Below are 16,515 nucleotides of genomic sequence, written 5' to 3'. Positions count from 1 at the left end.
GGTTAGCAACAGAGCTTAGGCAGAAAACCAGTAATGATAAAATGCTGGCTTGCTTTTCTGTAAATTCATGTATTATAATAGATCACGACAATTTATAGTTTTAGCTACTTCATTTTCAATCTATATACTTGAAAGTGATGTCAGTTGTTCTTGGCAAATGCAAGATTTCAAATAATTTTTGAAAATTTTTAATTTTAAGAAGAAAGCAAACCAAGTAGAGAACAACATGAGTAAAGGCAAAAAAGTGGGAAATGGGTATTAATCAGATAAAAGAATGGACAAGTCAGGCAGGTAGGACCTACATCAAGAAAAGCCTGAAATGCCATACAAAGGAGCTTCATCTACTCTATAGGTGATGGGATAATCATAAAAGATTTTAAACTGGAGAAAAATGAAGAAAGAGAAGGGATATGGATCAAGGGAAGAACTTCCAGTCTCCAAAGAAGATTTTATTTAATTCATCCATTTTCCTTTAGGACATGGCCCCCCTTTCTCTGATACCATGAACTCATAGTCTTATTTTTAACTTATCTGGAAGAACAATCATAATATCTATAGAAAACGATGACTATGATGCTTCACTTACTGGAGCAAATGCAATGTTGTTGATTTGAACAAGGAAAGGAGAAATTCATTTATCATATTTTTTATTATTACAGGAATTTTATATTCCTAAAGTCTAGAAGACAGGAAGAATTACTCATACTAAATTTAAAGTGCATTACTATAATAATCTTGATAATACTCCACCCTGTCCCATTCCAGAGATAAAAAATAACCCCAAGGTGAGGATCCACCTATAGAAATGGACACTGTAGGGTAAGGACATTCATTAAAAAAAAAAAAAAGCACCCAATTATGGATAATTCACTATGAGCTGGGAAACACCATTTTGCTACATCTAGCAAAGTTCATCAAGAAACACCCTAATAATGTGTATATATACAGGCAAATTAAACTGTTTGAGTCAGACCTTCACCATCAGAGTGCCACTCTAGAACAAACGCTCCAGTCTAGACACCATGTCTGTGTGCTTTTCTTCTGCATCCAGACGCCTTGGCTCATGCGGGGCAGCGGGTTCTGTGAGGCTTTCTAGTGGGGCAGCAGGCTTTGGGGCTGGAAACGTCTGCGGTGCGCAGGGTATTGGAAGCGGCTTCTCCTGCACCCTGGTGGGGAGCTCATCTGCAGGAGGCTATGGTGGGGGCCTGGGAGGGGGACATCTTTCTTGTGCCACCTTCACCGGGAATGAACACAGCCTCTTCTCCGGCAATGAGAAGGTGACAATGCAGAACCTCAATGACCGCTTGGCTTCCTACCTGGAGAATGTGCGAGCACTAGAAGAGGCCAACGCCGACCTGGAGCAGAAGATCAAGGGGTGGTATGAGAAATTTGGGCCTGGTTCTTGCCGTGGTCTTGATCATGATTACAGCAGATACTTCCCAATAATTGATGACCTTAAGCACCAGGTAAGAAACACATCATGAGAACATTTAGTCACACACACACACACGCAAGCAGGAGCTTTCACAAATTGTAAGACTTTGCTCTCAGTTTCTGAATTTTGGTAGCTCACTATGAATATTCAAAATAATTTGTACTAAAATTCTAATCTTTGAACCTCTTCTAGCATTAAGTATGCAGGTTGATGCTTTTTATAATATTAAAATATCAATAACTGTCCAATGTCTTCAGTTCCATCTATATAAGTTCTTCTTTGAAAACAAGTTTTTTTAAGAGGTGGGGGCGGGGAGTAAAATAGCCCATACTTAAATTTCCCATTTTCAAAAGACTCACCTTAATATTGGAGACAGAGTGACAGAACCATTACTATAACTTCATAGGTGACTTCATTTCAAGGAAATTTAAAATAAAATATATATATTTAACTGACTCCCCCTTTATCAGATAATTTCTGCAACTACAAGTAATGCCAGTGTTCTCCTGCAAAATGATAATGCGAGACTAACAGCCGATGACTTCAGACTAAAGTAAGTAGCGCTGAAAAGAAATGGAAAAGAGTTACCCAAGCATTTCCCTCTTTTATTTAAGCCATTTAAAGTCAGCTTAATTCTTTGTTTTTGTTTGTTTAAACCAAATGAATATTGGAGAACCTAGTGGAATAGCAGACTTGAGCTTATTATGTACAGTATTTGAGCTCTTTCTTCAAAGAAATGTATTTATTGCATTAGGAAGGATCTTACTGAAGTTTTAAGTATATCTTAAGAGTTTTACCTCAAAGCTTACTTTGAGCTTTATGATCTAAAAAGTGATTTGACTAATGTGATGGAACTTTCAAACATTCTTCTAAGGTATGAAAGTGAACTGGCCCTTCACCAGAGCGTCCAGGCGGATATTGGTGGCTTGCGCAGGATCCTGGAGGAGCTGACCATGTGCAGGACGGACCTGGAGATACAACTGGGGACTCTGAGCGAGGAGCTGGCTTACCTCAAGAAGAACCACAAGGAGGTAGACGCTCTTCCTCCCTCTCTTCCACCGCCCTCCCCCTCCCAGATTTTAAAATTAATTTCAGGTGGTAAACGTAACATCAAGAAGGAACTTCCAAGTTCTCCACGCAGCTTGGATTGTTTGAAATGTTTCTATTCATTCTATTCATCCTCCTCAAGACAAAAAGATTTCTCGCGTCCATCTGGCTCTTTTAAAAATATTCAGATCCTAACTTCCTCAAACAAATCTTTTTCAGGAAATGAAGGCTCTGCAGTGTGCCGCTGGGGGCAACGTGAACGTGGAGGTGAACGCAGCCCCGGGGGTGGACCTCACGGTTCTGCTCAACAACATGAGGGCCGAGTACGAAGACCTCGCCGAGCAGAACCGCAGGAACGTGGAGGCCTGGTTCAAGGAGAAGGTGAGCCCTTCTCGCCAGCCGACGCGGCCCAGGGTGTGATGCAGCAAACGTCTGTCTCCTAACGGGGATTCTTGACCTATGGCCTTTCAGAGTGCATCGCTGCAGCAGCAGATTTCCGAGGACACTGGTGCCACCACCTCAGCACGGAATGAACTGACTGAGATGAAACGTACTCTTCAAACTCTGGAGATTGAACTTCAGTCCCTTTTAGCGATGGTAAGTAAAAATTACAAAACAGACGTCCTTCAGAAATTTCGAAAAAAAATCAGACATTCTTCGAGATGACGTTACTTCTTGTAGTTTTAACCCATTAATTACTATGCTTAAAGTAAAATATATTTGCATTTTGCCCTTTAGAATCTTCTTTTGCCTTTGTGATAATTTTGAGGTACTCAAAACAGAAAACAGTTTTACCCTGAATATTCTCTCCCAAGTCAAAAGCTCAAAAGCCACAGTCCTGTGAAGAACAAAACTCCTTTTACCCACATTCCTAGCTTCTTTATCTAGCATTCCTTTTGGTCACTTAATTAAGAGGACTTATAAGTTCTTTTTCAAGTAGTATAAACAAGAAGAAAAGTAGAGGAATGAAGGTTAAATATAAAGCTAAAATGCATAATGAATGATAATACCCTTTTTCATTAAGGATTTGCTCAGCACTTTGACCCACATGTGAGTCTCACAGTAACTCTAGAGTATGGGAGAGTGGACTTTATAATTCATGTCATTATTTCCAAAAGAAGAATCTGAAATTCAAAGAAGTTAAGTAATTTACCCACAATTCCACAGACAGATACAAAGGATCTAGAATTCCTCTCCAAATTCGCTAACCCCAAATTCTATACTTTTCCAATGTGGTTAACAAACTTCTAGAGTTTACCCACCAAAAAGACTGTGAATGTATATAAAAGTGGGACTTTACCCCTATTCCATGTGTCCCTCTGTGAATCTATACAAGCCAGTGAATCAAATTGTTTAAAATCTTTAAAAAAAAAAAAAGTAATTATTTTCTTTGGATCATTCTACTTATGGAAAGTTTATGCCATCCACTATAGGATATTCTTTTATAGAACAGCTACAATCCTTAAGAGACAAGACCATCACATGATTAGAAATGAGGTAGCAAAAGTGTAGAGGAACTTTTATTCCCAAGGAAAGCAGCAAATTGTGCTAGACACTACAAGCACAGGCTATACGGTGGTGGGAGGGAACTTTAGACTGTGCCCTATGAGGAAAAAATTTCATCTTTTCTAACACACGTAGAATGAAGTAACATTCACCACGTACTGTGTCTTTGTCAAATGGAAAAACAGTATGACAGCTAATAAAGGCAACAATTAATATTGAACAAGTGATATCTTTTGGATGAAGATGGATATTTGCATTATGTAAGGGTGGCTCTCTTAAATATCTATTGTAAAACAACACTGCCATTTTCTATTAAACTGTCTTGCTAACCCACAGAAAGACTCCCTGGAGTGCTCCTTGATGGAGACTGAAGGCAACTACTGTGAGCAGCTCACACAGATCCAGGCTCAGATCGGGGCCCTGGAAGAGCAGCTGCACCAGGTCAGAACCGACACCGAGGGCCAGAAACTCGAGTACGAGCAGCTCCTCGACATCAAGGTCCACCTGGAGATGGAGATCAAGACCTATTGCCACCTGATAGATGCAGAAAATGGGTAAGTCTTCTATTTGGAAAATAATTTATTTTGAGATTATTAAAGATTATTTGAAATCAAGTTCAAAGTATCTGTGATCCAGATCATGTGCACATAAAACCCCTCCTAGGGTTATTTCAGAGTTCATGGAACTCCCATCCTAAGTCATTGTTGTTCAGTTTTCTCAGAGAAACAGAGAGAAAAAAATTAATGCAAGCTTCTCATATTTTCACAGCTCTTGTGTTAAATCAAAAGGCTATGAATCACCAAGAAATCAGATAAAAGGTAAACAAAAGCTGTGTTGGCACTCAATGTTTATTTGAATATATTTCAAATGGTGAGTTATTTCCCATTTGTCTATTCGATAAATTTCAACAGTTCATATGTGTCATTTTAGATTCATCTAAAACCACCATGGTTAAAACGGTCCTTGAAGAAATAGATCCTCGAGGCAAAGTTCTGTCATCTAGAATTCACACAATGGAAGAGAAATCCACCAAAGTCAACAACATCAAGAGTGAACAGAGAGTTCCTTCCTGAACTCCAACGGCCCAAAAAGGAGCAACCCTAAGTTAAAATACCAAATTAAAACTAGATTCCTGCATAAGGACCCTCTTGTTTTTCTGCTATACTTCCAATGAATTAAGACAAATTATTTTTTAGAATAGTAACTTTTCTTTGGTTCTCCCTATGGGGGTGTTTCAATAAAAGCTCTTCCTGTTGCAAGTCATCTTCACTGGTTCTGATTAATCTTTGCATTTTAAATATACCCCTCACCCCAATGGGAGCTGAGCTTTGTTTTTAATTTCTTCTGTTTAATTCAATGGTCTTCACAAGTCAAGAGTAAGTTTAACAAGAAAATTAGTTGGAGTTTTTTCACATCTCTGTAAAAATTTTATTTTCCTTTAATAAATACTTATTGAGAACACACTAAGTGCCAGGTAAGAAGAATAAAACAGTCAATCCCTGAGCTCAACATGCTCATAGAAGTGGAAGTATGGAGACCAAGAACAGAAACATTCTAATAAAAAGGATTTCAAATCTTAAATGGTGAGAATTAAAAGTAGGAGGGAAAAGAAGTTTGGGGGAGCAGGGTAAGTGGAGAATTCCAGTGGGTGGCCCATTCATAATAGGGCCATTCCACTATGAGGATGGAAATTCACAAACACTCCACTTTGTCTTTGCCATCCAAGACTACAGAGTCATATGTCTCTTTCAAGTCAAACAACTTCGGCTGAAATAAAATATAGTGTTTAGGTCAACGAACCTATTTCTCTAACCTATGTCCAAGGTTTGGTGAAAATGGGATGGGGAATAAAGTCAGCTGAAAACCCTCCATAGGTCCATTTGAGAGTGAGGGAATTTGGTGCCCCCATCCCAAACCCATAACAATAACAAAGGCAGATTTTTCTCTGGAGCTGGTGCTGTTCATCAAAACAGTTGAATCACAATGACTTTAAACTCTCTTCCTCTCTCCCCCCATGTATACTTAAGGTCCAAGGAAACCTAAGGCAAATACTCCCCTTTGCACTTAACTTTCTAATTAACCCATCCTCCCACTATCTATCCTTATAATCCTAGAAGCAGTTTATCAAAATCAGGAAAAGAAGACATCCAATTACATGGTTACTTATTAAAAGCATTTAGCTCTGATTTATTCAATATTTGAGATGCCTGATCACCAACCAGTCATATCTCAGAGAAAAAACTCTTTTTACTAGAATCAGGTTGAGAGAATGAGTGTTTATATTCAGGATTTTCAAAAATAACTTCCAGGGAACAATCAATAATAATTGAAAACCAGCACCCACTATGTGCTAAGAGGCACTGTTCTAAACAGCATTTAATCCTCACAACAACCCTATGAAGTAGGCATTATTTTGGTCCTCATTTTACAGATAAAGAATCCAAGCACAGAAGAGTTGAATAATTTGCCCAGCTAATAACTGGAGGTACAGGATACTAACCCAGGCAATCTGGCTCAGAGTCTGTGTACTGAAACAGGACATAAGGACAAGCTAGTAAGAACTTTATGGTTCTACCTTCCTTCTAGCAAGACATAGGATTAAGAAAACGCAATAAGATTAGAACTCAGAGTCCCCTTCTTCCCAAACAACCAGGAAAGCCATTTTATGGAAGAATTAGGACACCAGAATTTGATTCTCAGAAAAAATTTAGGAATCTAGTGACAAAAAAACCTCATTCATGTTCAAGAAAACTGCTGTTCTAAACTTGACTAACAGAAATGTAAGAATGTGAATTTTAAACAATGGCAAAAGATGTTGAAGTATATTTGAAACTAAACACTAAATTTATCAGGAGGAAAATTAATATAAGACAATTAGAATAAGATAATGTAATGAAAAACTTTATCCCAAAAGAAGGAACATTAACACAGCATAACTTAAAGTTTAATTCAGTTCAATTATTTGGAGTACCTACAACATGCACATTAAATAATGCTCTAATACCTAGTAGATTCTCAAGAATATCCATTTCTTATCATGAATAAAATAAGCCTTCTCATGGAAGAAATATGTATATATTCTAGAAGTGGCCCAAAGAATTTGTTAAATTTATTCTCCACTTCAAGAAGAGGTTAAGGCACACCTAAAATTTTATAGTAAGAAATTAGCTTAGAGGAAAGCTGTAATTAAGAAAATTTAAGAGACTTGCTCTTATTAGTAAATCAGGGGCAACATTTCAAAAGGAGTTTAGCATCAAACTTTCCAGTCCTGCTTTGATACAGAAATGCTTTGTGACCTATGTTATCACTTGGCTTTACAGCCAGCTCATCTCCAAAATGATTAAAATAATATATACTTATTTCACAAAAGACTGAGTTAATTAGTATTTATAAACTCTTTAGAGATAAATAGATTATGTTAATTATACTTTGCAGTCACATAATAGCTCTTACCCAAGAACTTCAAGCCTTATAAACTATTATATTAACAACATGATCTGTTTTTCTTATATTATTCATGGGAAATATGGGGAAAAGATAAAATCTGACCAGTCACAAAAAAAATCAATAACCAGGCTCTGATTACGAGCTACATCTCTTAGGTTATCATGCATTGTTTTAACATGTGCCAATGGTCCAAATTACATTTTTGTATTATCTTAAAATATTTCGAGTCAAAAAATTCCAAGCATTCCATTTCACCAAATATTCCATATCTTTTAGTGACGATAATTTTTGGACTTTTTCAAAGTATTAGCTATCCACAGCATTGACAATCTCATTCAGAAAAATAATGACTGTTTCAAAACTATCTAAACCTGTAATCAGTTAGCCAATCAATTTATACCATTATAACTGATAGAGGCCTAACTCTTTGAGACATGTCCACTTGATTATAATAATTTGAATAATTAACATTTACAAAGTGTTCATGCACTTCAGACTATTTTATAGTCATTAATAATTGGAACCGCTCAACACTCATTTGAGACACTTCAGTTATTCTTTTCATTTGTTGAATGAGGAAATGAAGCATAACCAGACTGGAAAACTTCCCATGGGCATTAATGTAAGAAGAGTCTGTTTCTCTACAACAACCATCTTCTGTCTAGGATACTATAATTAATGGGTCTCAAGGTAGTGATGGAAATATCCTTTTCCTTTATATATATTTCTCTCCACTTATCAACATGAAGCTCACCTCTCAAAATAATCCATATTAAATACATAAATTCCAACTAAGAGACAGCTCAGAAAATATTTCTAAGGTAGGGAAGCAAATATTTTGGAGACTCAGAAGTTGGTTGAATTAGACATTCTGCCCCTGGACTATACCAAGAAATCTCTATACAAATAATTATCTATTAGCATAACATGTTTGTTAATTTTTAGAGAAATTAATAAAAAGTACAGTAAGACTTCTATTATTTCAGTTTTCAACTTTAAAAATCAACTAAAAACCTTCTACTACCAAAGGATCAATAGATATTGAATGTCTGATTTTATAAGAAGGAAAACACTGAATAAAGTGGAAATAACGGAGATATGCCATGAACATTTGCGGGACAAAAGTGGTAGACATTCCTCATTTGAATTGTCGATTCTTTGTTAAATGGAGGGAAAAAACTAGAATCTATTCCAGAGGTCAGAAAGATGAACATTTAGTCATATTTAATTTTGACCTTTGAGGCTATGACTTAGTATTACTCCATGTGGCACCTTTTTTAATATATAAAAAATATCCTTGGGCACCTTTCTACCTACAGACAGGGCACTATTAAAAATCACCCAATTATGGAAAACAACAATTAATGTGCAAGTAATATTTTTTTACAGTTTGTCATAACTAAGACTGAAATAACTTACTGAACCCTATAAAAGGCCAATGGTGTTAACCTCTATGGACGGTGTACTTTGACTTTGCTCCTCTCTGGGAAGGGGTCACTCAGCTCTCCTGTCACCATGTCTTTCCAACTTTCTAGTGGTTCTAAGCAGATGTGCTCAGGAGCTGGCTCTGTTAGGTTGTCAGGTAAAGGAACAGGCTATGGGGCTAGAAATGTGTGTGGTACATTGGGAGCAGGAAGCAGATTTTCTTGTACTCTTGGGGGCGTTTCTTCTGGAGGAGGCTTCTATAAGGGTAGTGGAGGGCTGGGAAGCAGATTCTGCATGGGTTTTCTTGGAAATGAGAATGGCCTCCTCTCTGGAAATGAAAAGGCGACCATGCAGAACCTCAACGACCGCCTGGCGTCCTACCTGGACCACGTGTGTGCTCTGGAGGAGGCAAATGCAGACCTAGAGCAGAAGATCAAAGGCTGGTATGAAAAATACAGGCCCGGTTCTTGCCCGGGACTTGATCATGACTATAGTAACTATTTCTCAATTGCTGAAGATCTTAAAAAGCAGGTAAGAAATACGGATTTGGAGGCTTTTACTATAGATTTCGGGTGTGCATAACTTTAAAAAGAGAAAATATAAAATGGGCCTAATGAATTTACATGACATAGAATGTGTTCACTCTATATTCCCAGTGCTTAAGGCAGTCCCTGGCAGTAAATATTTGTGGAATTAATTAATGAAAGAGAAACAGTTTAAAAATAGATATAATTATTTTGTTATTCTTGTGTATAGCTCATGCTTTTTGATCGAAAGTAATACAAATATCCATGATTGTAAGAGCTTATACTTTGGCTCTTAAGCTCTGGACATTTACCATCTGAAGAAAATCTAGACTCTTTTAATAAAGAAAAATAATACTAAAATAGATGCTTGCAGAGTTAAGAAAATATAGACTCACACTAAAATCTGGAGGCTCCCATGGCTTTTGGTATTTAACATTTTGTACAATATGCCCTATTTAGATTTTTTCCATCACCACCTGTAATGCCAATGTTGTTCTACAAAATGACAATGCCAGACTGACTGCTGATGACTTCAAGCTGAAGTAGGTGAAAATAAAGTTATTAATTTTAATAAAGGTAAAAATACTACAGTTGGGTTAAAGAACCTATCTTTTGCATTTAAAACCAAATTTTTTAATAAAGTGAAACTACATCAATGAAGAAAGTGAATTAAATATGACCTTATCACAAAAAAGAGCTAGCATAAATTTTAAACATCTAACAATATTTCTATTCAACTGTTAAGCACATTGGATGATAAAAATCAACTCTAAAGAAATAACTCCACCCAAATATTATTCATAAATCAATAGGTATCTCAAACCGTTTTAACTTGGCCATTGCAAGAAGCTTCAGAATTATGTACACAACATCATACACTTCAGCATATAAAATGTCTTAAAACACTATACTTTGCATTTGCCTACAATTAAAATTCTCAAGCATCTTAAAAATCTTTAAGGTATGAACATGAACTTGCTCTGCACAAGAACATTGTAGGCAACATCAACAGTCTTCGCCGAGTGCTGGATGAGCTGGTCTTTTGTACAAATGACCTGGAGATACAGTGTGAAATGCTCACTGAGGAATTAACATACCTCAAAAAGAATCATGAGGAGGTAAGGAACCCTGCAGATTGGCTTTGTCCAGGTCTGAGCACCTTCTTCGAGTCCATGGCTCGAAGTCCACAGCAGAGTTCACAGATCTATCAAAAACCCCAGCCTGACTACGGACACTGATGGCTTTTCCAGGAAATGAAGGTCCTCCAGGGCGCGGTGGGGGGGGACGTGAATGTGGAGATGAACGCAGCCCCCGGCATGGACTTAACTGTTTTGTTGAACAACATGAGGACTGAATATGAGGACTTGGCTGAGCAGAACCGCAAAGATGCCCAGGCCTGTTTTAAGGAGAAGGTACATCCATAGCAAACGACCTACTAAGGGCTTGTTCAGTAGATGATCAAGCTGGTCACTAACTCTTCTGACCATTATGTTTCAGAGCGCATTGCTGCAACAACAGGTTTCTGATGACGCGGGAGCTGCGACAGCAGCCAGAAATGAGCTGACAGAAATGAAACGCAACCTCCAAACCCTGGAAATAGAACTTCAGTCCTTCACAGCTGTGGTACGTAGGGATCACCACTGAACTGAATGTATGTACGTGATGATATCTATCAATCTACGTTATGAGTAAATATATATAATATGACTTGCTTATATTATATATAAATTAATTAAATACCAAGAATTCTGTCCAAACACAACATTGTTTTTAACTCACCAATCCCAAAAATTGAAAAATGACTTTATTTTGATGGAGGAGAAATGCTCTTTTAAAAACTTGCTAATACTGATTTTTCAATTGAAAAGATTTAGATCTTATACAAATATTTCTTCCCACCTTGAGGATGATTAAAATATAAACATGTCATTTCTCTTTACACATTCAGACTTACTTTGTTCTTCTTTCAGAAACATTCCCATGAGTGTTCCTTGGCTGAGACTGAAGGAAATTACTGCCTCCAACTCCAGCAAATCCAGGATCAGATCGGGGTGGTGGAGGGACAACTGCAACAGATTCGAACAGAGACAGAAGGCCAGGCGCGGGACTATGAAAAGCTTCTAGACATCAAACTCTTTTTAGAAAAAGAAATAGAAACTTACCGCAACTTAATAGAGGAAGAAGAAAGGTAAATATTAACTGCTGAAAAAAATTAATCTCACATCAACTAGGTTTTCTCAGTGTGTCGGTATTGTGCCCCAGAATTTCTTACTCTAAAGATTAAAGATTATAGCCATATATGCTCAAGAGTTTATTAAAATGTATTATTGCATCCAAGTGGAATGAAAACAGGCAGTGAAATCAAATTTCAAAGTATAGAAAGCATTTTTATCTATAATAATACAAAGAATATTTAAGTATAGAGTATCGAACAATTCTAGTACTCCAATTCAGAGGAAATTTTCATTCTGAGATTTAGTATTGAAACACGTTTCTTATAATAGCAGACTCTATTTTATTATTGCTTAACTGGTTAGCCCACATGCACCCTGTCCTCAGTGGAGTATTACATTTTCATTTGAAAGATAAGCAATGAGGATACAGGAAATTCCATTGGAGAGGCCAAGAACAACAGCCCTGAAACCGCAGCTCCAGTTTGAACCACACTAGCTGGAAGAATTTGAGCACACTGTTTAATCTATTTAAGCCCCAGTCTCCTCACTGGTAAAACTGCAATACCAGCAAAACTGTACTCTTAATACTTTTAACAACAATGCCTCATCATGTATGTAAAGTGCCTAGGGCAGTGCTTGCCCACAGAAGGTCACAGTGATCTGTGGCTATGATTAAATGCGGGGCCATGGCCAGACCACGAGTAGGTAGCATCTTATGCACGCTCAAGGGCAGGAGCCGGCTGTCCCTATCCTCACAAGAACCCAGCGTTGCTTGCTGCCTCCTCCGAACAAAGTGCTTATCTTACTCCATTCAGTTTCCACTTCTCTTCAGCCCACATTGTAAACAATATTACAGATAACTTTCTACACGCATATTTTATTTTACTTTCAAAAGTGTAAATTGCTCGAGTCTTGCCTTTATTTTTTCCACAGCGCCTAGCCCAGTGCCTTCTCCATAGTAGGCACTACATACCTGTTCACTGGCCAGTAGTGATGGAAAAAGTAGGAGAAAAGGGAATTTCTGATCAGAAACATCCATTTAATCTCTTCTTTCATTATATTGAAGCCATAAAAAGCTTACTAATGTCCTTCAAACATAAGAGGAAAATGAGCCTTATTGAAACTAGAATCCATAAATGTCATTACAAATTCTTGGTTATTTCTGAACTCCCTAATGAAGAAAAAATGAAATAATTTTCTTTGCAGAGGAAGCAAATCCACATGTTACAAATCAAAAGGAAATGGGCCTGTAAATTCTGGAAATCAAGTGAAAGGTACAGAAGCATTTTTTCTTTAAGTTGGTGTAGATCTTTTAAACTCTAGAAGTTCTGTTAAATAAGAAAATGAAATAAAATTTGTTTCTAAGTTCAGTTCTGATGAATGAAAGGATGAGGATCATTATGACAATTCTGAATATTGTATTTTATATTCCTATAGAAGAGATGTGGTCAAATGATACAATTACTGAAATGAGGAAACATCTTAGTTACCTAGAACCTATTATTTTCACAGTGTCGATGCTTTGATAAAAGAGCTCTTTTATTTTAAATCATGAAAACAGTGCAAGTAGGTTTTTAAAAGAAGATAGCATTACTTGCTCCAGACTTGTATTTGACCACTACTTATGTTTCTTTTTAATCCGTGTTTCATTTACTCTTTCAAGCCCCATTACTCTAAAAGCAATGGTTATGTAAGAAAGATAGTCCAGGACATTGCTAAGCATTGACTTCAAACTATTTCATATCAATTTATTGCAAACTTAAAAAACAGAACATTTTTTAAAAGCATGCCAGTAATGACTGAAAATACCTTTCAACCTGTTGAGAATGAGCACTAAACTTCCATTTATTTTCCTTTAGACTCAACAGAAGAAATCATTGTCAAAACAGTGATTGAGGAAATAGATCAATTTGGCAATATCATTTCACTGAGGATCCACTCAGTTGAAGAAAAATCCTCTAAAATAAGCAATATTACAATGGAACAACGAATACCTTCTAAAGCACCATAATGAGAAAAATTGTTGTTGTTTTTTTAATGAAGGGGGAAAAGAGGCTTCTTTGCAAAATCCCATGGGCCAAATAATTCAAGGAAATCATTCATTTCTGTTCCTGAAAATAAAGGGGCTAGAATTCGCTTTCCTTTTCTTCTTTCTCTAATGCTCTTTGCATATAATCTTTTTTAGAAGAAGGAAAAATCTCATTCTGTCCCTAGTTTTTACTTTTATTTTTGGGGTGGTCTATTTTTTTTTTTTTTTTTTTTTTGCACCATTTCATTAATAATTCTTCTGTTACGAGTTCTTTTTGAAAACTCTGGTTATTTTGAATGTTCACAGTTGATCCCCATGTGTCAGTACCAAGAATGTGCTAATAAAATAAAATGCTTCACTTCACAGTCACATTTACTTCAGTTAATGGCAGGATAAATTGGAAAGAGCACTAACCCTAATCGCAGGTCCCAAATCTGTCCCTAACTATGTAAATTTATTAGTCTCTTTGGGTTTGGTGTTCTGGGGGTGTAAAAGAAATGTACACCACCCTTATAATGCCTACCATGCATGAGTGGTCAGCAAGCATTAGTTTGTTGAGTCTAAATCTGGATAGATATTTTTCCATTTTGCAGCACATGCACTGGTCTGTCCCTGCCATGGTTGCGACTGAGCCAATTCAGACCTGTGCTACTCAAGTCTGAGGTGGTACTCAATCTTGCTCATAACCTGTGCACAAGAATCTGCCTGATATCCTTACCTACTTTTTTTTATCAGTATTGTTGAGGCTGGAAAGCAGCAGAGTTCTAGGCTGGGGAGGCTTTTGAAGCTGGAACAGTGTACGGCAGGGAATTCTACAATAGCCTGGATTTCCAACTTGCATGAAAGGGCAACACTAAAGGGTTTTGACCAACAGGTATATAGGCCCATAAACTTGGCCCATAAACACTGAACTGTACCATTTCAGGGTGCTAGGCCCCCTGAAGTTGTATCTCTGCATTTCAAAGATCGCCTTGATTGCCATTATTTCCTGCTCCACATAAGGTAATTGGCCGACAAGCAGCTTCTTGAGATGTAGATATGGTTACCTTTACCATAGTCCTCTTGTGATGAATATCCCCAAACAAGGTGATGGAGGTCATAATTTCAATGACATAGAGTTGGGTTGAGTCGGGTTAGAAGTGCTTTCAGTGACAAGACTGCAGCTTACATTTATTGAATGTGTTTTATCTTGCTTTACATGCATCAACTAATTTAATCTTCATAAAGATGTATTAAGTAAGTATTTTATTAGCTTTCTTTTACAGATAAGGAAAACAGAGTTTCAAAGAGATTAAGGACTCTCTGCCAGGTTACACAGCTGATGTGTAGTAGGGCCTGGATCTCCAGATCCAGATCTCCCTTTCCAGCATGGTAGCTAGAGTCCCATTAACCAGGACAAAATAAACACAGGACTTTTATTTGAGTACACTCTATTTCCACATTAAGATTCCATGCCCCTCCAGAGGGACCATAATCAGATCCTGGTGCACATAATAAGTAGTGACACACCAGGAGTCTGGCTTCTAGTTAGTGTGAAGACATAGATCTTACCTCACTGCCCCTTCCAGCCTCCAGCTCCTCTCCTAGAACCTCCCTTTTCTGCCCCCATGTTTGAGTACCGGTCACTGCGTGCCCCTTCCCTTAAGCTACAGTTTCCCTCACTATGCTCCATTAACTTCTCCTTCTGACAGGTAGGGCCATCCAGAGGCTCTATCTCCCAGGAACTGGAGGACTAGAGCAGCACCCTCTGCTCGCTCAAGATGTGGGTTAAACCACCATCTTACAGCACAGTGTTAGAACCCCTTTCTCTCATGACCACCAGTACTGGTCACACCTTCCTGTCCCTGAAAGATGTCTTATTTTTTCCAAGAACAATCTAACTTCCATTTTTCTGTACTCACCCTTACTTAACCAGATAAATAGACTTACCTATCTACAAAAGAAAGATTTCAACTTCATACAAGCATAAATTATGACTCCAAAATACATGTTTTTATATAATAACCATACTCCTTGAAATAGGGCTGGAAAGCTTAAGTATTCCTCCTTGCTTCCAATAATTCGGTATTAGCAAAAAATAAATTTTTTTTAAAGTAAAAGATTATCACCAGTACGTTCATCCCAAAAACTTTTATTGGATACCCTTAAATTGTGAATTACTAAACTTTGTCCAGTATACATCATCCAAACACCCTGGCTGATCAGCACACGTCCAGGAAATTTCACTTTCAGGCTCTTGGAAACAAATACCCCACAGAGCAGGCTCATAAAGCTGTCAAGTCAAGACCAGTGAGAATACAGACGATCGTCAGAACTCATGGCAAAGTGTGGACTGAGAAGTCATGCACAAGCCCACTCAGCAGTCCTACAAGGATAGAAGGACTATGGAGGAAAGATGTAACTAGTATTATGCTGTATTAGAACTGCCCGCGGAGATCTGGAAGGCCATATTTTGTCTCTGATCCAGATAATATTACAGTCCTAAGACTGATGCAAGAATGTGACCAATTTGAGGCCATGTCCAATCCTGATACAGAGCACTGCCACCTTCTTTACAAAGAACATAAGTGTGATGAACAAGTGTGTTCTTTTCCCGCCACACATTCTACTAAATTGAAAATCAACCAGTAGAAAAGGTATAATCCCACAAGGATAAAAAGAGTAAGAGAGGGGACAAAGGGGGATAAAGTTTTTGACATTTTTGGAAGAAAGAAAGTAGATGGAGAAAGCTTATTTGATTCAGAATGAGAATGGTGGAGGAAGCTTAAAAAAAAAAAAAAAAAAAAACATGTTCAAGGTGCTAAGGGGTCTCACAGAATTCTGGAGAGATCCAGAACTTGGAGGAGCCAAAAACAGTGATGGACCAATGTAGGGACAAAGCTGAAGGCAAGGTAATCAACAGAGGTTAATTCATCATAATACTAA

At 37.5% G+C, this 16,515-nt stretch overlaps 2 protein-coding genes and 1 long non-coding RNA gene across 3 annotated transcripts; 2 read left to right on the top strand and 1 right to left on the bottom strand.

Moving 5' to 3' along the window:
* Positions 1-630: 630 nt before the first annotated feature.
* On the bottom strand, positions 631-11,576 carry LOC131274867 (uncharacterized). Its single transcript, XR_009182190.1, has 2 exons — positions 11,342-11,576; positions 631-1,355 (listed from the first exon to the last, which is right to left on the bottom strand). It is a non-coding gene; the product is annotated as an uncharacterized lncRNA (long non-coding RNA).
* Positions 1,023-5,061, top strand: LOC101447318 (keratin, type I cytoskeletal 27). The gene is made up of 8 exons (XM_004450112.1): positions 1,023-1,466; positions 1,906-1,988; positions 2,310-2,466; positions 2,702-2,863; positions 2,954-3,079; positions 4,325-4,542; positions 4,757-4,806; positions 4,919-5,061. The coding sequence occupies exons 1-8, from the start codon at positions 1,023-1,025 to the stop codon at positions 5,059-5,061; spliced, it is 1,383 nt and encodes a 460-aa protein (XP_004450169.1).
* On the top strand, positions 8,951-13,823 carry LOC101446595 (keratin, type I cytoskeletal 26). Its single transcript, XM_004450110.3, has 8 exons — positions 8,951-9,391; positions 9,847-9,929; positions 10,349-10,505; positions 10,638-10,799; positions 10,885-11,010; positions 11,358-11,575; positions 12,768-12,835; positions 13,421-13,823. The coding sequence occupies exons 1-8, from the start codon at positions 8,951-8,953 to the stop codon at positions 13,570-13,572; spliced, it is 1,407 nt and encodes a 468-aa protein (XP_004450167.2). The 3' UTR covers positions 13,573-13,823.
* Positions 13,824-16,515: the final 2,692 nt, after the last annotated feature.

This window comes from Dasypus novemcinctus, chromosome 21, assembly GCF_030445035.2.
Source record: "Dasypus novemcinctus isolate mDasNov1 chromosome 21, mDasNov1.1.hap2, whole genome shotgun sequence".
Lineage (NCBI taxonomy): Eukaryota > Metazoa > Chordata > Mammalia > Cingulata > Dasypodidae > Dasypus > Dasypus novemcinctus.
The sequence above is the reverse complement of the archived record's forward strand: the minus strand, read 5'-3'. Positions and strand labels throughout refer to the sequence as shown.